At 51.4% G+C, this 22545-nt stretch overlaps 1 protein-coding gene across 7 annotated transcripts in view; it reads left to right on the top strand.

Moving 5' to 3' along the window:
- The window catches only part of LOC139539573 (polypyrimidine tract-binding protein 3-like), a 127410-nt gene that overhangs the window by 68914 nt on the left and 35951 nt on the right, over positions 1 to 22545 (top strand). For all 7 annotated transcript variants that reach the window (XM_071342661.1, XM_071342652.1, XM_071342644.1 and 4 more), the window contains 2 exons: positions 3108 to 3282; positions 9109 to 9183. In XM_071342661.1, coding sequence (XP_071198762.1) covers positions 3108 to 3282; positions 9109 to 9183 — 250 coding nt within the window. The remainder of the gene's footprint in view (positions 1 to 3107; positions 3283 to 9108; positions 9184 to 22545) is intronic.

Below are 22545 nucleotides of genomic sequence, written 5' to 3'. Positions count from 1 at the left end.
TCTGGTACTTCCTGTATATAGCTCCACATTGATCAGGTACTCCCTGTATATAGCTCCACATTGATCTGGTACTCCCTGTATATAGCTCCACATTGATCTGGTACTCCCTGTACTGGTACTTCCTGTATATAGCTCCACATTGATATGGTACTTCCTGTATATGGCTCCCCATTGATCTGGTACTCCCTGTATATAGCTCCATATTGATCTGGTACTTCCTGTATATAGCTCCATATTGATCTGGTACTTCCTGTATATAGCTCCACATTGATCTGGTACTTCCTGTATATAGCTCCATATTGATCTGGTACTCCCTGTATACAGCTCCACATTGATCTGGTACTCCCTGTATATGGCTCCCCATTGATCTGGTACTGGTACTTCCTGTATATGGCTCCCCATTGATCTGGTACTGGTACTTCCTGTATATGGCTCCCCATTGATCTGTTACTCCCTGTATATAGCTCCATATTGATCTGGTACTCCCTGTATATAGCTCCACATTGATCTGGTACTCCCTGTATATAGCTCCATATTGATCTAGTACTCCCTGTATATAGCTCCATATTGATCTGGTACTCCCTGTATAAAGCTCCATTCTTGTGTATTCTATTTTACTCCTCGTGTTACTATTTTATTCGTATTATTATTTGTAAACTGCATCGTTGGAAGGGCTCGTAATCAAGAGTTTCACGGTAAAGTCTACACCAGTTGTATTCAGCGCATGTGACAAACATAATATAATATAATAAAAATGTGATTTGATTTGGTTAAAAGTAGTGCACTTTGTAGGGAATGGGGTGCCATTTGTTAATCAAATCCTGTCACTTTGAATCAGTAACCTAACTCTAACTGCTGCTCTACGGAGGAGCTTGTTGTTCTATATTCTCTGAGGGGTACAGTAACTGCTGCTCTACAGAGGAGCTCGTTGTTCTATATTCTCTGAGGGGTACAGTAACTGCTGCTCTACAGAGGAGCTTGTTGTTCTATATTCTCTGAGGGGTACAGTAACTGCTGCTCTACAGAGGAGCTCGTTGTTCTATATTCTCTGAGGGGTACAGTAACTGCTGCTCTACAGAGGAGCTCGTTGTTCTATATTAGGGGTACAGTAACTGCTGCTCTACAGAGGAGCTTGTTGTCCTATATTCTCTGAGGGGTACAGTAACTGCTGCTCTACAGAGGAGCTCGTTGTTCTATATTAGGGGTACAGTAACTGCTGCTCTACAGAGGAGCTTGTTGTTCTATATTCTCTGAAGGGTACAGTAACTGCTGCTCTACAGAGGAGCTCGTTGTTCTATATTCTCTGAGGGGTACAGTAACTGCTGCTCTACAGAGGAGCTTGTTGTCCTATATTAGGGGTACAGTAACTGCTGCTCTACAGAGGAGCTTGTTGTTCTATATTCTCTGAAGGGTACAGTAACTGCTGCTCTACAGAGGAGCTTGTTGTTCTATATTCTCTGAGGGGTACAGTAACTGCTGCTCTACAGAGGAGCTCGTTGTTCTATATTAGGGGTACAGTAACTGCTGCTCTACAGAGGAGCTTGTTGTTCTATATTCTCTGAAGGGTACAGTAACTGCTGCTCTACAGAGGAGCTCGTTGTTCTATATTCTCTGAGGGGTACAGTAACTGCTGCTCTACAGAGGAGCTTGTTGTCCTATATTAGGGGTACAGTAACTGCTGCTCTACAGAGGAGCTTGTTGTTCTATATTCTCTGAAGGGTACAGTAACTGCTGCTCTACAGAGGAGCTTGTTGTCCTATATTAGGGGTACAGTAACTGCTGCTCTACAGAGGAGCTCGTTGTTCTATATTCTCTGAGGGGTACAGTAACTGCTGCTCTACAGAGGAGCTTGTTGTCCTATATTAGGGGTACAGTAACTGCTGCTCTACAGAGGAGCTTGTTGTTCTATATTCTCTGAAGGGTACAGTAACTGCTGCTCTACAGAGGAGCTTGTTGTTCTATATTCTCTGAGGGGTACAGTAACTGCTGCTCTACAGAGGAGCTTGTTGTTCTATATTCTCTGAGGGGTACAGTAACTGCTGCTCTACAGAGGAGCTTGTTGTCCTATATTAGGGGTACAGTAACTGCTGCTCTACAGAGGAGCTTGTTGTCCTATATTAGGGGTACAGTAACTGCTGCTCTACAGAGGAGCTTGTTGTCCTATATTCTCTGAGGGGTACAGTAACTGCTGCTCTACAGAGGAGCTTGTTGTTCTATATTCTCTGAGGGGTACAGTAACTGTAGTGACACATATTCTGTCATTACTGTAAAACACTGTGGTTTTCTGATGATAGGAGTAGTTTTTCCCTCTGCACTAGACTATAATGATGCACTTCATTCTTCACTAGGACCCTGTGTGAAGACAGGTTTATGGTGGTCACTCAGAGAGATACTCAAACATGTTTATGGTGCCCTGAGAGATACTCAGACATGTTTATGGTGCCCTGAGAGATACTCAGACATGTTTATGGTGCCCTGAGAGATACTCAGACATGTTTATGGTGCCCTGAGAGATACTCAGACATGTTTATGGTGCCCTGAGAGATACTCAAACATGTTTATGGTGCCCTGAGAGATACTCAGACATGTTTATGGTGCCCTGAGAGATACTCAGACATGTTTATGGTGCCCTGAGAGATACTCAAACATGTTTATGGTGCCCTGAGAGATACTCAGACATGTTTATGGTGCCCTGAGAGATACTCAGACATGTTTATGTGCCAATTATCCTGAAATGTTCTCTTTTTTTATATATATAATGAATGTCTGTCCACTATATTTGTAGATCTAACTCTCTCTCTCTCTCTCTCTCTCTCTCTCTCTCTCTCTCTCTCTCTCTCTCTCTCTCTCTCTCTCTCTCTCTCTCTCTGTCTCTCTCTCTCTCTCTCTCTCTCTCTCTCTCTCTCTCTCTCTCTCTCTCTCTCTCTCTCTCTCTCTCTCTCTCTCTCTCTCTCTGTCTCTCTCTCTCTCTCTCTCTCTCTGTCTCTCTCTCTCTCTCTCTCTCTCTCTCTCTCTCTCTCTCTCTCTCTCTCTCTCTCTCTCTCTCTCTCTCTCTCTCTCTCTCTCTCTCTCTCTCTCTCTCTCTCTCTCTCTCTCTCTCTCTCTAGACTTTGGATGGCCAGAACATCTATAACGCATGCTGTACTCTGCGTGTGGAGTTCTCCAAGCTGACCAGCCTGAATGTGAAGTACAACAACGACAAAAGCCGAGATTTCACCCGCCTGGATCTTCCCTCTGGAGATGGACAACCTACCATGGACCCTGCCTTGACTGCCGCCTTCGGTGAGACCAACGACGCTTATTACTTGGACCAGGAACAGTTAGCATTTCAACACTTAGCATTTCAACACTTACCATTTCCGATAGGAAAACACATCACAGTGAGCCACAATGCAAACAGTCCCCTCCACATCCTGTCTGCCCCCGCCACTTCCTGTCATATTCTCCACTTCCTGTCTGCCCCCTCCTCTTCCTGTCTGCCCCTTCCACGTCCTCTCTGTCCCCCCTACTTCCTGTCTGCCCCCTCCACGTCCTGTCTGTTCCCTCCACTTCCTGTCTGTCCCCTACAATAAATTCATAGAAGTAGAAGAAGAAATGGACTACTTTAACATGGAGAAAGCCCTCAATGGATCTGACCATGCGGTCACAGAAACCAATATGGCAAAAGATGCAACGAAGAGCCCTCTATCAACCTCTATGTTTCTGTTCCCTCCACTTCCTGTCTGTCCCCTCCACTTCCTGTCTGTCCCCTCCACTTCCTGTCTGTCCCCTCCACGTCCTGTCTGTCCCCTCCACTTCCTGTCTGTCTCCTCCACGTCCTGTCTGTCCCCTCCACGTCCTGTCTGTCCCCTCCACGTCCTGTCTGTCCCCTCCACTTCCTGCCTGTTTCTAACCTCTGGCTCATTCACATCCCACCCAATACGTGGTCATCAACATACAAACCTCTCTAATCTGAACGTTACTTGTGCCACTGTGATGTCAGTGAATGAATCTGAATGATGGTTTGAAAACACAGGTTGTGTTTTTTTTTTTTTTATCAATTTGAGTTGACTAATTTGGATAAGCATGTCCCTTAGGTAATGTAGTGGGGTAAAATGTATTATATATACCTCACATGCGACCCGTGTTAGCCTATTCAAATGTTAATCTGACTTCATTTAACATTATTGTAAAACCCAATCAATTATTATGCGTCTAGCTGACTGAGAATGGTCATGGAAAGCGAATATCAAAGAACTTATTATTTAATAACTTTGTAAATGATAACATTACAAATCAAATGTTATTTGTCACATACACATGTTTAGCAGCTGTTATTGCGGATGTAGTGAAATGCTTGTGTTCCTAGCTCCAACAGTGCAGTAGTATCTAACTAAATGCTTGTGTTTCTAGCTCCAACAGTGCAGTAGTATCTAACTAAATGCTTGTGTTTCTAGCTCCAACAGTACAGTATTATCTAACTAAATGCTTGTGTTCCTAGCTCCAACAGTGCAGTAATATCTAACTAAATGCTTGTGTTCCTAGCTCCAACAGTGCAGTATTATCTAACTAAATGCTTGTGTTTCTAGCTCCAACAGTGCAGTAATATCTAACTAAATGCTTGTGTTCCTAGCTCCAACAGTGCAGTAGTATCTAACTAAATGCTTGTGTTCCTAGCTCCAACAGTGCAGTATTATCTAACTAAATGCTTGTGTTTCTAGCTCCAACAGTGCAGTAGTATCTAACTAAATGCTTGTGTTCCTAGCTCCAACAGTGCAGTAGTATCTAGCTAAATGCTTGTGTTCCTAGCTCCAACAGTGTAGTAATATCTAACTAAATGCTTGTGTTTATAGCTCCAACAGTGTAGTAATATCTAACTAAATGCTTGTGTTCCTAGCTCCAACAGTGTAGTAATATCTAACTAAATGCTTGTGTTTATAGCTCCAACAGTGCAGTAATATCTTAACAATTTCACAACAATACACACAAACCTAAAGTAAACGAATGGAATTAAGAATATATAAATATTTGGACGAGCAATGTCAGAGCGGTATAGACTAAGATACAATAGAATAGAATACAGTATATACATATGAGTAATGCAAAATATGTAAACATTATTAAAACCTCTACAGGATCGGCATGAGGTTGTAAGTAACAAGAACATTTCCCAGGACATAGACATATCTAATATGAGCAGAAAGCTTACATTCTTGTTCATCTAACTGCACTGTCCAATTTACAGTAGCTATTACAGTGAAATAATACCATGCTATTGTTTGAGGAGAGTTCACAGTTATGAACTTGAAAATGTATTAATAAACCAAATGGGCACGGGGTGGCAGCTTTCGGTGACTAGTCAGAGTGTTGGACTAGTCACCAAAAGGTTGCTGGATCAAATCCCCGAGCTGACAAGGTAAAAATCTGTCGTCCTGAACAAGGCAGTTAACCCGCTGTTCCTAGGCCGTCATTATGAATAAGAATTTGTTCTTAACTGACTTGCCTGGTTAAGTAAGATAAAGGGCTGTCTTGATACAACATTTTGATCAGAAATGAATCCGTCTAAAACTTTGCACAAACACTGCTGCCATCTAGTGACTAAATTACGCCTAACTTGGAATAGTACGTTATGGCCTTTCTCTTGCATTTCAAAGAAGAAGGGTATTATCTTTGACCAGATCTAATGTGTTATATACTCCTACATAGGAGTATAGGCGCTGTTGCACCTTCTTCACCACACTGTCTGTGTGGGTTGGACCATTTCAGATGGTCAGTGATGTGTACGCCGAGGAACTTGAAGCTTTCCACCTGCTCCACTGCGGACCCGTCGATGTGGATGGAGGGGGGGGGGGTGTTCACGCTGCTGTTTCCTGAAGTCCACGATCAGCTCCTTTGTTTTGTTGACATTGGATGAGATGTTATTTTTCTGGCACCACACTCCGAGGGCCCTCACCTCCTCCCTGTAGGCTGTCTCGTTTTTGTTGGTAATCAAGCCTACTGCTGTTGTGTCGTCTGCAAACTTGATGATTGGCCACACAGTCGTGGGTGAACAGGGAGTACAGGAGGGGGCTGAGCACGCACCCTTTTGAGGCCCCCGTGTTCAGGAACAGCGAAGTGGAGGTGTTGTTTCCTACCATCACCACCTGGAGGCGGCCCGTCAGGAAGTCCAGGACCCAGTTGCACAGGGCGGGGTTCAGACCCAGGGCCTCGAGCTTAATGATGAGCTTGGGGGGCACTATGGTGTTGAATACTGAGCTGTAGTCAATGAACAGACATTCTGACGTTGGTATTCCTCTTGTCCAGATGGAATAGGGCAGTTGTGCAGTGCGATGGCGTTTGCATCGTCTGTGGATCTATTTGGACGGTAAGCAAATTGAAGTGGGTCTAGGGTGACAGGTAAGGTAGAGGTGATATGATCCTTGACTAGTCTCTCAAAGCACTTCATGATGACAGAAGTGAGTGCTACGGGGCGATAGTCATTTAGTTCAGTTACCTTTGCTTTCTTGGGTACAGGAACAATGGTGGACATATTGAAGCATGTGGGGATAGCAGACTAGGATAGGGAGAGATTGAATATGTCCGTAAACACCCCAGCCAGCTGGTCTGCGCATGCTCTGAGGACGCGGCTAGGGAGCCTTGCGAGGGTTAACACGCTTAAATGCCTTAGTTACGTCGGCCACGGAGAGGAGAGCCCACAGTCCTTGGTAGCAGGCCACGTCGGTGGCACTGCGTTATCCTCAAAGCCGGGGGAAGAAGGTGTTTAGCTTGTCTGGAAGCAAGACGTCGGTGTCGACGGTGTGGCTGGTTTTCCCTTTGCAGTCCGTGATTGTCTGTAGACTCTGCCTCATACAGTACGTCTCGTGTCTGAGCCGTTGAATTGCGACTCCACTTTGTCTCTATACTGACATTTTGCCTGTTTGATTGCCATACGGAGGGAATAACTACTCTGTTTGTATTCGGCCAAATCCCCAGTCGCCTTGTCCCTTGTCATGGTTAAATGCGGTGGAAAGTGCTTTCAGTTTTGCGCGAATGCTGCCATCTATCCACGGTTTCTGGTTGGGGTAGGTTTTAATAGTCACACTGGGAACAACATCTCCTATACACTTCCTGATGAACTCAGTCACCGTATCCGTGTATTCGTCAATGTTATTCTTGGAACATATCCCAGTCTGCGTGATCAAAACAAACTTGAAGTGTGGATTCCGATTGGTCAGACCAGAGTTGAATAGACCTTAACACGGGTACTTCCTGTTTGAGTTTCTTCCAAGGGGAAGGGAGGAGCAAAATAGAGTCCTGATCTGATTTGTCGAAGGGAGGGCAGGGGAAAGCCTTGTAGACATCCCGGAAGTTGGAGTAGCAGTGGTCGAGTGTTTTAGCAGCGCGAGTACTACAGTCAATGTTTTGATAGAACTTCGGTAGGGTTTTCTTCAAGTTTTCTTTGTTAAAATCCCACAATAAATGCGGCCTTAGGGTATGTGGTTTCCAATTTGCATAAAGTCCAGTGAAGTTCTTTGAGGGCCGTCATGGTATCAGCTTGAGGGGGAATATATACGGCAGTGACTATAAGCGAAGAGAATTCTCTTGGGAAGTAATACGGTCGGCATTTGATTGTGAGGTATTCTAGGTCGGGTGAACAAAAGGACTTGAGTTCCTGTATGTTATCACAATCACACCATGAGTAGTTCATCATGAAACATACACCCCCGCACTTCTTCTTCCGGAGAGATATTTATTCCTGTCTGCGCGATGAACTGAGAACCCAACTGGCTGTACGGACTCAGCCAGTATATCCCGAGAGAGCCATGTTTCCGTGAAACAGAATATGTTACAATCCCTGATGTCTCTCTGGAAGGAAATCCTCGCCCTGAGCTCGTCAATTTTATTATCCAGAGACTGAACATTAGCGAGTTATACACTCGGAAGCGGTGGGTGGTGTGCGCGTGCCTCATGAGTCGGACTAGAAGTCCACTCTGAATTTCTGTGCTAATAATGTAACAGTTATTGCCTAGGAGCTAGAAGCACAGCTGCCCTATCTGTCGGCGCCATCTTAGTGATTTTCCCATATCCGTTCCCATACTTGTTTGGTCAGATAACTTGTCACACCCATAAACAGCTCCAGCAGTAGTCAATCGGCTGATGCTGAAAAACCGTGTTAGTGCATAACGTCAAATTAACTTTAGAATTTTCGGTCTTTTTCGGTTTCAGACAAAAGCTAATATTTCATTTAAAACCATTTTTTTTTTGGTGAATAGGCTTTGGTTAAAACTAAATAGCAAATAGAGCACAGGTTGAACCCTTATCACACCTAGCTCTCTGCTGTCACGAAACTGGTCGGTTCTGTAGTGTTACAAGAGAAGAGACTGCCTGTGTCCCAAATTGCACCTTATGCCCAATATAGTGCACTATTTAGGGAATAGGGTCTCATTTGGGAGGCATAAAACTCTCCTGTCTGAGAGGAAGGAATGCTTGTAGGGATTGAGCTTGCGAACATTCTTCTTTAATGAACTGTAAAACCTTCCAACATTTCATTTCCTGAATTGGCAGCCCGAACAACAAAACAACCCCCACAATGAGGAAATTGAAAAGCAGTGTCCCCTTTTGGGATTGCTTTGTGAGCAACGTGTATCATATGGAATAGCCTACTGTTTGTAGGAGCCTTGAATTTGAAAATTGGACAAGGGTCCAATTCACACACTTATCAAGACAACATCCCCGGTTATCCCGTACTGCCTCTGATCTAGCGGACTCACTAAACACACATGCGTCATTTGTAAATTATGTCTTAAGTGTTGGAGTGTGCCCCTGGCTATCTGTAAATTGGTGCCATCTGGTTTGCTTAATATAAGGAATTTGAAATGATTTATACTTCGACTTTTACTTTTGATACTTAAGTATTTTTAAAACCCAATACTTTTAGACGTATTTTACTGGGTGACTTTCACTGTTGCTTGAGTTATTTTCTATTAATTAAGGTATCATTACTCTTACTCAAGTATGACAATTGGATACTTTTCCCACCAATGCTGGTTTGTCTGGCCTTTGGGATCTTGGGAAAATTAAGCACTTTGTAACAACTGCTGATGTAAAAAGGGCTTTATATTTTATACATTTGATTTATTGTGTTTCCAGGTGCTCCAGGTATTATCTCTTCGCCTTACGCTGGGGCAGCAGGTTTTGGCCCCGCTATCGGGTTCCCCCAAGCAGGTAGGTACCACCCCACTATCACCCTCCTCCAGCCCCATACCCTCTATATAGGTAGGTACCACCCCACTATCACCCCCCATCCTGCCCCATACCCCCTATATAGGTAGGTACCACCCTCCTCCTGCCCCACACCCCCTATATAGGTAGGTACCACCCTCCTCCTGCCCCATACCCCCTATATAGGTAGGTACCACCCTCCTCCTGCCCCATACCCCCTATATAGGTAGGTACCACCCTCCTCCTGCCCCATACCCCCTATATAGGTAGGTACCACCCTCCTCCTGCCCCATACCCCCTATATAGGTAGGTACACCCCTCCTCCTGCCCCATACCCTCTATATAGGTAGGTACCACCCTCCTCCTGCCCCATACCCCCTATATAGGTAGGTACCACCCTCCTCCTGCCCCATACCCCCTATATAGGTAGGTACCACCCTCCTCCTGCCCCATACCCCCTATATAGGTAGGTACACCCCTCCTCCTGCCCCATACCCTCTATATAGGTAGGTACCACCCTCCTCCTGCCCCATACCCCCTATATAGGTAGGTACCACCCTCCTCCTGCCCCATACCCCCTATATAGGTAGGTACCACCCTCCTCCTGCCCCATACCCCCTATATAGGTAGGTACCACCCTCCTACTGCCCCATACCCTCTATACAGGTAGGTATCACCCTCCTCCAGCCCCACACCCCCTATATAGGTAGGTACCACCCTCCTCCTGCACCATACCCCCTATATAGGTAGGTACCACCCTCCTACTGCCCCATACCCCCTATATAGGTAGGTACCACCCTCATCCTGCCCCATACCCCCTATATAGGTAGGTACCACCCTCCTCCTGCCCCATACCCCCTATATAGGTAGGTACCACCCTCCTCCTGCCCCATACCCCCTATATAGGTAGGTACCACCCTCCTCCTGCCCCATACCCCCTATATAGGTAGGTACCACCCTCCTCCTGCCCCATACCCCCTATATAGGTAGGTACCACCCTCCTCCTGCCCCATACCCCCTATATAGGTAGGTACCACCCTCCTCCTGCCCCATACCCCCTATATAGGTAGGTACCACCCTCCTCCTGCCCCATACCCCCTATATAGGTAGGTACCACCCTCCTACTGCCCCATACCCTCTATATAGGTAGGTATCACCCTCCTCCAGCCCCACACCCCCTATATAGGTAGGTACCACCCTCCTCCTGCACCATACCCCCTATATAGGTAGGTACCACCCTCCTCCTGCCCCACACCCCCTATATAGGTAGGTACCACCCTCCTCCTGCCCCACACCCCCTATATAGGTAGGTACCACCCTCCTACTGCCCCATACCCCCTATATAGGTAGGTACCACCCTCCTGCTGCCCCATACCCCCTATATAGGTAGGTACCACCCTCCTCCTGCCCCATACCCCCTATATAGGTAGGTACACCCTCTTCCTGCCCCATACCCCCTATATAGTTAGGTACCACCCTCCTCCTGCCCCATACCCCCTATATAGGTAGGTACGACCCTCTTCCTGCCCCATACCCCCTATATAGGTAGGTACCACCCTCCTCCTGCCCCATACCCCCTATATAGGTAGGTACCACCCTCCTCCTGCACCATACCCTCTATATAGGTAGGTACCACCCTCCTCCTGCCCCATACCCTCTATATAGGTAGGTACCACCCTCTTCCTGCCCCATACCCCCTATATAGGTAGGTACCACCCTCTTCCTGCCCCATACCCTCTATATAGGTAGGTACCACCCTCCTCCAGCCCCATACCTCCTATATAGGTAGGTACCACCCTCTTCCTGCACCATACCCTCTATATAGGTAGGTACCACCCTCCTCCAGCCCCATACCCCCTATATAGGTAGGTACCACCCTCCTCCTGCACCATACCCTCTATATAGGTAGGTACACCCTCCTCCTGCCCCATACCCCCTATATAGGTAGGTACCACCCTCCTCCTGCCCCATACCCCCTATATAGGTAGGTACCACCCTCCTCCTGCACCATACCCCCTATATAGGTAGGTACCACCCTCCTACTGCCCCATACCCTCTATATAGGTAGGTAGGTACCACCCTCCTCCTGCCCCATACCCCCTATATAGGTAGGTATCACCCTCCTACTGCCCCATACCCCCTATATAGGTAGGTACCACCCTCCTCCTGCCCCATACCCCCTATATAGGTAGGTACCACCCTCCTCCTGCCCCATACCCCCTATATAGGTAGGTACCACCCTCCTCCTGCCCCATACCCCCTATATAGGTAGGTACCACCCTCCTCCTGCCCCACACCCCCTATATAGGTAGGTACCACCCTCCTCCTGCCCCATACCCCCTATATAGGTAGGTACCACCCTCCTCCTGCCCCATACCCCCTATATAGGTAGGTACCACCCTCCTCCTGCCCCATACCCCCTATATAGGTAGGTACCACCCTCCTACTGCCCCATACCCCCCATATAGGCAGGTACCACCCTCCTCCTGCCCCATACCCCCTATATAGGTAGGTACCACCCTCCTCCAGCCCCATACCCCCTATATAGGTAGGTACACCCTCCTCCTGCCCCATACCCCCTATATAGGTAGGTACCACCCTCCTCAAGCCCCATACCCCCTATATAGGTAGGTACACCCTCCTCCAGCCCCATACCCCCTATATAGGTAGGTACACCCTCCTCCTGCCCCATACCCCCTATATAGGTAGGTACCACCCTCCTCCAGCCCCATACCCCCTATATAGGTAGGTACACCCTCCTACTGCCCCATACCCCCCATATAGGCAGGTACCACCCTCCTCCTGCCCCATACCCCCTATATAGGTAGGTACCACCCTCCTCCAGCCCCATACCCCCTATATAGGTAGGTACACCCTCCTCCTGCCCCATACCCCCTATATAGGTAGGTACCACCCTCCTCCTGCCCCATATCCCCCATATAGGCAGGTACCACCCTCCTCCTGCCCCATACCCCCTATATAGGTAGGTACACCCTCCTCCAGCCCCATACCCCCTATATAGGTAGGTACACCCTCCTCCAGCCCCATACCCCCCATATAGGCAGGTACCACCCTCCTCCTGCCCCATACCCCCTATATAGGTAGGTACACCCTCCTGCTGCCCCATACCCCCTATATAGGTAGGTACACCCTCCTCCAGCCCCATACCCCCCATATAGGCAGGTACCACCCTCCTCCTGCCCCATACCCCCTATATAGGTAGGTACCACCCTCCTACTGCCCCATACCCCCTATATAGGTAGGTACCACCCTCCTCCTGCCCCATACCCCCTATATAGGTAGGTACCACCCTCCTCCTGCCCCATACCCCCTATATAGGTAGGTACACCCTCCTCCAGCCCCATACCCCCTATATAGGTAGGTACCACGCTCCTCCTGCCCCATACCCCCTATATAGGTAGGTACCACCCTCCTCCAGCCCCACACCCCCTATATAGGTAGGTACCACCCTCCTCCTGCCCCATACCCCCTATATAGGTAGGTACCACCCTCCTCCTGCCCCATACCCCCTATATAGGTAGGTACCACCCTCCTCCTGCCCCATACCCCCTATATAGGTAGGTACCACCCTCCTCCTGCCCCATACCCCCTATATAGGTAGGTACCACCCTCCTCCTGCCCCATACCCCCTATATAGGTAGGTACCACCCTCCTCCAGCCCCACACCCCCTATATAGGTAGGTACCACCCTCCTCCTGCCCCATACCCCCTATATAGGTAGGTACCACCCTCCTCCTGCCCCATACCCCCTATATAGGTAGGTACCACCCTCCTCCTGCCCCATACCCCCTATATAGGTAGGTACCACCCTCCTCCTGCACCATACCCTCTATATAGGTAGGTACCACCCTCCTCCAGCCCCATACCCCCTATATAGGTAGGTACCACCCTCTTCCTGCCCTATACCCTCTATATAGGTAGGTACCACCCTCCTCCTGCACCATACCCTCTATATAGGTAGGTACACCCTCCTCCTGCCCCATACCCCTATATAGGTAGGTACCACCCTCCTCCTGCACCATACCCTCTATATAGGTAGGTACACCCTCCTCCTGCACCATACCCTCTATATAGGTAGGTACACCCTCCTCCTGCCCCATACCCTCTATATAGGTAGGTACCACCCTCTTCCTGCCCCATACCCTCTATATAGGTAGGTACCACCCTCCTCCTGCACCATACCCCCTATATAGGTAGGTACCACCCTCCTCCTGCACCATACCCTCTATATAGGTAGGTACCACCCTCCCCCTGCCCCATACCCCCTATATAGGTAGGTTCCACGCTCCTCCTGCACCATACCCCCTATATAGGTAGGTACACCCTCTTCCTGCCCCATACCCCCTATATAGGTAGGTACCACCCTCCTCCTGCCCCATACCCCCTATATAGGTAGGTACCACCCTCTGCCTGCCCCATACCCCCTATATAGGTAGGTACCACCCTCTTCCTGCCCCATACCCCCTATATAGGTAGGTACCACCCTCCTCCTGCACCATACCCTCTATATAGGTAGGTACCACCCTCCTCCTGCCCCATACCCTCTATATAGGTAGGTACCACCCTCTTCCTGCCCCATACCCCCTATATAGGTAGGTACCACCCTCTTCCTGCCCCATACCCTCTATATAGGTAGGTACCACCCTCCTCCTGCACCATACCCTCTATATAGGTAGGTACACCCTCCTCCTGCCCCATACCCTCTATATAGGTAGGTACACCCTCCTCCTGCCCCATACCCCCTATATAGGTAGGTTCCACGCTCCTCCTGCACCATACCCCCTATATAGGTAGGTACACCCTCTTCCTGCCCCATACCCCCTATATAGGTAGGTACCACCCTCCTCCTGCCCCATACCCCCTATATAGGTAGGTACCACCCTCTGCCTGCCCCATACCCCCTATATAGGTAGGTACCACCCTCTTCCTGCCCCATACCCCCTATATAGGTAGGTACCACCCTCCTCCTGCACCATACCCTCTATATAGGTAGGTACCACCCTCCTCCTGCCCCATACCCTCTATATAGGTAGGTACCACCCTCTTCCTGCCCCATACCCCCTATATAGGTAGGTACCACCCTCTTCCTGCCCCATACCCTCTATATAGGTAGGTACCACCCTCCTCCTGCACCATACCCTCTATATAGGTAGGTACACCCTCCTCCTGCCCCATACCCCCTATATAGGTAGGTACCACCCTCCTCCTGCCCCATACCCCCTATATAGGTAGGTACCACCCTCCTCCTGCACCATACCCCCTATATAGGTAGGTACCACCCTCCTACTGCCCCATACCCTCTATATAGGTAGGTAGGTACCACCCTCCTCCTGCCCCATACCCCCTATATAGGTAGGTATCACCCTCCTACTGCCCCATACCCCCTATATAGGTAGGTACCACCCTCCTACTGCCCCATACCCCCTATATAGGTAGGTACACCCTCCTCCTTCCCCATACCCCCTATATAGTTAGGTACCACCCTCCTCCTGCCCCATACCCCCTATATAGGTAGGTACCACCCTCCTCCTGCCCCATACCCCCTATATAGGTAGGTACCACCCTCCTCCTGCCCCACACCCCCTATATAGGTAGGTACCACCCTCCTCCTGCCCCATACCCCCTATATAGGTAGGTACCACCCTCCTCCTGCCCCATACCCCCTATATAGGTAGGTACCACCCTCCTCCTGCCCCATACCCCCTATATAGGTAGGTACCACCCTCCTCCAGCCCCATACCCCCTATATAGGTAGGTACACCCTCCTACTGCCCCATACCCCCCATATAGGCAGGTACCACCCTCCTCCTGCCCCATACCCCCTATATAGGTAGGTACCACCCTCCTCCAGCCCCATACCCCCTATATAGGTAGGTACACCCTCCTCCTGCCCCATACCCCCTATATAGGTAGGTACCACCCTCCTCCTGCCCCATATCCCCCATATAGGCAGGTACCACCCTCCTCCTGCCCCATACCCCCTATATAGGTAGGTACACCCTCCTCCAGCCCCATACCCCCTATATAGGTAGGTACACCCTCCTCCAGCCCCATACCCCCCATATAGGCAGGTACCACCCTCCTCCTGCCCCATACCCCCTATATAGGTAGGTACACCCTCCTCCTGCCCCATACCCCCTATATAGGTAGGTACACCCTCCTCCAGCCCCATACCCCCCATATAGGCAGGTACCACCCTCCTCCTGCCCCATACCCCCTATATAGGTAGGTACCACCCTCCTACTGCCCCATACCCCCTATATAGGTAGGTACCACCCTCCTCCTGCCCCATACCCCCTATATAGGTAGGTACCACCCTCCTCCTGCCCCATACCCCCTATATAGGTAGGTACACCCTCCTCCAGCCCCATACCCCCTATATAGGTAGGTACCACGCTCCTCCTGCCCCATACCCCCTATATAGGTAGGTACACCCTCCTCCTTCCCCATACCCCCTATATAGTTAGGTACCACCCTCCTCCTGCCCCATACCCCCTATATAGGTAGGTACCACCCTCCTCCTGCCCCATACCCCCTATATAGGTAGGTACCACCCTCCTCCTGCCCCACACCCCCTATATAGGTAGGTACCACCCTCCTCCTGCCCCATACCCCCTATATAGGTAGGTACCACCCTCCTCCTGCCCCATACCCCCTATATAGGTAGGTACCACCCTCCTCCTGCCCCATACCCCCTATATAGGTAGGTACCACCCTCCTCCAGCCCCATACCCCCTATATAGGTAGGTACACCCTCCTACTGCCCCATACCCCCCATATAGGCAGGTACCACCCTCCTCCTGCCCCATACCCCCTATATAGGTAGGTACCACCCTCCTCCAGCCCCATACCCCCTATATAGGTAGGTACACCCTCCTCCTGCCCCATACCCCCTATATAGGTAGGTACCACCCTCCTCCTGCCCCATATCCCCCATATAGGCAGGTACCACCCTCCTCCTGCCCCATACCCCCTATATAGGTAGGTACACCCTCCTCCAGCCCCATACCCCCTATATAGGTAGGTACACCCTCCTCCAGCCCCATACCCCCCATATAGGCAGGTACCACCCTCCTCCTGCCCCATACCCCCTATATAGGTAGGTACACCCTCCTCCTGCCCCATACCCCCTATATAGGTAGGTACACCCTCCTCCAGCCCCATACCCCCCATATAGGCAGGTACCACCCTCCTCCTGCCCCATACCCCCTATATAGGTAGGTACCACCCTCCTACTGCCCCATACCCCCTATATAGGTAGGTACCACCCTCCTCCTGCCCCATACCCCCTATATAGGTAGGTACCACCCTCCTCCTGCCCCATACCCCCTATATAGGTAGGTACACCCTCCTCCAGCCCCATACCCCCCATATAGGTAGGTACCACCCTCCTCCTGCCCCATACCCCCTATATAGGTAGGTATCACCCTCCTCCAGCCCCACACCCCCTATATAGGTAGGTACCACCCTCCTCCTGCCCCATACCCCCTATATAGGTAGGTACCACCCTCCTCCTGCCCCATACCCCCTATATAGGTAGGTACCACCCTCCTCCTGCCCCATACCCCCTATATAGGTAGGTACCACCCTCCTCCTGCCCCATACCCCCTATATAGGTAGGTACCACCCTCCTCCTGCCCCATACCCCCTATATAGGTAGGTACCACCCTCCTACTGCCCCATACCCCCTATATAGGTAGGTACCACCCTCATCCTGCCCCATACCCCCTATATAGGTAGGTACCACCCTCCTCCTGCCCCATACCCCCTATATAGGTAGGTACCACCCTCCTCCTGCCCCATACCCCCTATATAGGTAGGTACCACCCTCCTCCTGCCCCATACCCCCTATATAGGTAGGTACCACCCTCCTCCTGCCCCATACCCCCTATATAGGTAGGTACCACCCTCCTACTGCCCCATACCCTCTATATAGGTAGGTATCACCCTCCTCCAGCCCCACACCCCCTATATAGGTAGGTACCACCCTCCTCCTGCACCATACCCCCTATATAGGTAGGTACCACCCTCCTCCTGCCCCACACCCCCTATATAGGTAGGTACCACCCTCCTCCTGCCCCACACCCCCTATATAGGTAGGTACCACCCTCCTACTGCCCCATACCCCCTATATAGGTAGGTACCACCCTCCTGCTGCCCCATACCCCCTATATAGGTAGGTACCACCCTCCTCCTGCCCCATACCCCCTATATAGGTAGGTACACCCTCTTCCTGCCCCATACCCCCTATATAGTTAGGTACCACCCTCCTCCTGCCCCATACCCCCTATATAGGTAGGTACGACCCTCTTCCTGCCCCATACCCCCTATATAGGTAGGTACCACCCTCCTCCTGCCCCATACCCCCTATATAGGTAGGTACCACCCTCCTCCTGCACCATACCCTCTATATAGGTAGGTACCACCCTCCTCCTGCCCCATACCCTCTATATAGGTAGGTACCACCCTCTTCCTGCCCCATACCCCCTATATAGGTAGGTACCACCCTCTTCCTGCCCCATACCCTCTATATAGGTAGGTACCACCCTCCTCCAGCCCCATACCTCCTATATAGGTAGGTACCACCCTCTTCCTGCACCATACCCTCTATATAGGTAGGTACCACCCTCCTCCAGCCCCATACCCCCTATATAGGTAGGTACCACCCTCCTCCTGCACCATACCCTCTATATAGGTAGGTACACCCTCCTCCTGCCCCATACCCCCTATATAGGTAGGTACCACCCTCCTCCTGCCCCATACCCCCTATATAGGTAGGTACCACCCTCCTCCTGCACCATACCCCCTATATAGGTAGGTACCACCCTCCTACTGCCCCATACCCTCTATATAGGTAGGTAGGTACCACCCTCCTCCTGCCCCATACCCCCTATATAGGTAGGTATCACCCTCCTACTGCCCCATACCCCCTATATAGGTAGGTACCACCCTCCTCCTGCCCCATACCCCCTATATAGGTAGGTACCACCCTCCTCCTGCCCCATACCCCCTATATAGGTAGGTACCACCCTCCTCCTGCCCCACACCCCCTATATAGGTAGGTACCACCCTCCTCCTGCCCCATACCCCCTATATAGGTAGGTACCACCCTCCTCCTGCCCCATACCCCCTATATAGGTAGGTACCACCCTCCTCCTGCCCCATACCCCCTATATAGGTAGGTACCACCCTCCTACTGCCCCATACCCCCCATATAGGCAGGTACCACCCTCCTCCTGCCCCATACTCCCTATATAGGTAGGTACCACCCTCCTCCAGCCCCATACCCCCTATATAGGTAGGTACACCCTCCTCCTGCCCCATACCCCCTATATAGGTAGGTACCACCCTCCTCAAGCCCCATACCCCCTATATAGTTAGGTACACCCTCCTCCAGCCCCATACCCCCTATATAGGTAGGTACACCCTCCTCCTGCCCCATACCCCCTATATAGGTAGGTACCACCCTCCTCCAGCCCCATACCCCCTATATAGGTAGGTACACCCTCCTACTGCCCCATACCCCCCATATAGGCAGGTACCACCCTCCTCCTGCCCCATACCCCCTATATAGGTAGGTACCACCCTCCTCCAGCCCCATACCCCCTATATAGGTAGGTACACCCTCCTCCTGCCCCATACCCCCTATATAGGTAGGTACCACCCTCCTCCTGCCCCATATCCCCCATATAGGCAGGTACCACCCTCCTCCTGCCCCATACCCCCTATATAGGTAGGTACACCCTCCTCCAGCCCCATACCCCCTATATAGGTAGGTACACCCTCCTCCAGCCCCATACCCCCCATATAGGCAGGTACCACCCTCCTCCTGCCCCATACCCCCTATATAGGTAGGTACACCCTCCTCCTGCCCCATACCCCCTATATAGGTAGGTACACCCTCCTCCAGCCCCATACCCCCCATATAGGCAGGTACCACCCTCCTCCTGCCCCATACCCCCTATATAGGTAGGTACCACCCTCCTACTGCCCCATACCCCCTATATAGGTAGGTACCACCCTCCTCCTGCCCCATACCCCCTATATAGGTAGGTACCACCCTCCTCCTGCCCCATACCCCCTATATAGGTAGGTACACCCTCCTCCAGCCCCATACCCCCTATATAGGTAGGTACCACGCTCCTCCTGCCCCATACCCCCTATATAGGTAGGTACCACCCTCCTCCAGCCCCACACCCCCTATATAGGTAGGTACCACCCTCCTCCTGCCCCATACCCCCTATATAGGTAGGTACCACCCTCCTCCTGCCCCATACCCCCTATATAGGTAGGTACCACCCTCCTCCTGCCCCATACCCCCTATATAGGTAGGTACCACGCTCCTCCTGCCCCATACCCCCTATATAGGTAGGTACCACCCTCCTCCAGCCCCACACCCCCTATATAGGTAGGTACCACCCTCCTCCTGCCCCATACCCCCTATATAGGTAGGTACCACCCTCCTCCTGCCCCATACCCCCTATATAGGTAGGTACCACCCTCCTCCTGCCCCATACCCCCTATATAGGTAGGTACCACCCTCCTCCTGCCCCATACCCCCTATATAGGTAGGTACCACCCTCCTCCTGCCCCATACCCCCTATATAGGTAGGTACCACCCTCCTCCAGCCCCACACCCCCTATATAGGTAGGTACCACCCTCCTCCTGCCCCATACCCCCTATATAGGTAGGTACCACCCTCCTCCTGCCCCATACCCCCTATATAGGTAGGTACCACCCTCCTCCTGCCCCATACCCCCTATATAGGTAGGTACCACCCTCCTCCTGCACCATACCCTCTATATAGGTAGGTACCACCCTCCTCCAGCCCCATACCCCCTATATAGGTAGGTACCACCCTCTTCCTGCCCTATACCCTCTATATAGGTAGGTACCACCCTCCTCCTGCACCATACCCTCTATATAGGTAGGTACACCCTCCTCCTGCCCCATACCCCTATATAGGTAGGTACCACCCTCCTCCTGCACCATACCCTCTATATAGGTAGGTACACCCTCCTCCTGCACCATACCCTCTATATAGGTAGGTACACCCTCCTCCTGCCCCATACCCTCTATATAGGTAGGTACCACCCTCTTCCTGCCCCATACCCTCTATATAGGTAGGTACCACCCTCCTCCTGCACCATACCCCCTATATAGGTAGGTACCACCCTCCTCCTGCACCATACCCTCTATATAGGTAGGTACCACCCTCCCCCTGCCCCATACCCCCTATATAGGTAGGTTCCACGCTCCTCCTGCACCATACCCCCTATATAGGTAGGTACACCCTCTTCCTGCCCCATACCCCCTATATAGGTAGGTACCACCCTCCTCCTGCCCCATACCCCCTATATAGGTAGGTACCACCCTCTGCCTGCCCCATACCCCCTATATAGGTAGGTACCACCCTCTTCCTGCCCCATACCCCCTATATAGGTAGGTACCACCCTCCTCCTGCACCATACCCTCTATATAGGTAGGTACCACCCTCCTCCTGCCCCATACCCTCTATATAGGTAGGTACCACCCTCTTCCTGCCCCATACCCCCTATATAGGTAGGTACCACCCTCTTCCTGCCCCATACCCTCTATATAGGTAGGTACCACCCTCCTCCTGCACCATACCCTCTATATAGGTAGGTACACCCTCCTCCTGCCCCATACCCCCTATATAGGTAGGTACCACCCTCCTCCTGCCCCATACCCCCTATATAGGTAGGTACCACCCTCCTCCTGCACCATACCCCCTATATAGGTAGGTACCACCCTCCTACTGCCCCATACCCTCTATATAGGTAGGTAGGTACCACCCTCCTCCTGCCCCATACCCCCTATATAGGTAGGTATCACCCTCCTACTGCCCCATACCCCCTATATAGGTAGGTACCACCCTCCTACTGCCCCATACCCCCTATATAGGTAGGTACACCCTCCTCCTTCCCCATACCCCCTATATAGTTAGGTACCACCCTCCTCCTGCCCCATACCCCCTATATAGGTAGGTACCACCCTCCTCCTGCCCCATACCCCCTATATAGGTAGGTACCACCCTCCTCCTGCCCCACACCCCCTATATAGGTAGGTACCACCCTCCTCCTGCCCCATACCCCCTATATAGGTAGGTACCACCCTCCTCCTGCCCCATACCCCCTATATAGGTAGGTACCACCCTCCTCCTGCCCCATACCCCCTATATAGGTAGGTACCACCCTCCTCCAGCCCCATACCCCCTATATAGGTAGGTACACCCTCCTACTGCCCCATACCCCCCATATAGGCAGGTACCACCCTCCTCCTGCCCCATACCCCCTATATAGGTAGGTACCACCCTCCTCCAGCCCCATACCCCCTATATAGGTAGGTACACCCTCCTCCTGCCCCATACCCCCTATATAGGTAGGTACCACCCTCCTCCTGCCCCATATCCCCCATATAGGCAGGTACCACCCTCCTCCTGCCCCATACCCCCTATATAGGTAGGTACACCCTCCTCCAGCCCCATACCCCCTATATAGGTAGGTACACCCTCCTCCAGCCCCATACCCCCCATATAGGCAGGTACCACCCTCCTCCTGCCCCATACCCCCTATATAGGTAGGTACACCCTCCTCCTGCCCCATACCCCCTATATAGGTAGGTACACCCTCCTCCAGCCCCATACCCCCCATATAGGCAGGTACCACCCTCCTCCTGCCCCATACCCCCTATATAGGTAGGTACCACCCTCCTACTGCCCCATACCCCCTATATAGGTAGGTACCACCCTCCTCCTGCCCCATACCCCCTATATAGGTAGGTACCACCCTCCTCCTGCCCCATACCCCCTATATAGGTAGGTACCACCCTCCTCCTGCCCCATACCCCCTATATAGGTAGGTACCACGCTCCTCCTGCCCCATACCCCCTATATAGGTAGGTACACCCTCCTCCTTCCCCATACCCACTATATAGTTAGGTACCACCCTCCTCCTGCCCCATACCCCCTATATAGGTAGGTACCACCCTCCTCCTGCCCCATACCCCCTATATAGGTAGGTACCACCCTCCTCCTGCCCCACACCCCCTATATAGGTAGGTACCACCCTCCTCCTGCCCCATACCCCCTATATAGGTAGGTACCACCCTCCTCCTGCCCCATACCCCCTATATAGGTAGGTACCACCCTCCTCCTGCCCCATACCCCCTATATAGGTAGGTACCACCCTCCTCCAGCCCCATACCCCCTATATAGGTAGGTACACCCTCCTACTGCCCCATACCCCCCATATAGGCAGGTACCACCCTCCTCCTGCCCCATACCCCCCATATAGGTAGGTACCACCCTCCTCCAGCCCCAT

Source organism: Salvelinus alpinus, chromosome 1, assembly GCF_045679555.1.
Source record: "Salvelinus alpinus chromosome 1, SLU_Salpinus.1, whole genome shotgun sequence".
NCBI lineage: Eukaryota > Metazoa > Chordata > Actinopteri > Salmoniformes > Salmonidae > Salvelinus > Salvelinus alpinus.
This window is presented reverse-complemented; position numbering and strand designations above follow the sequence as displayed.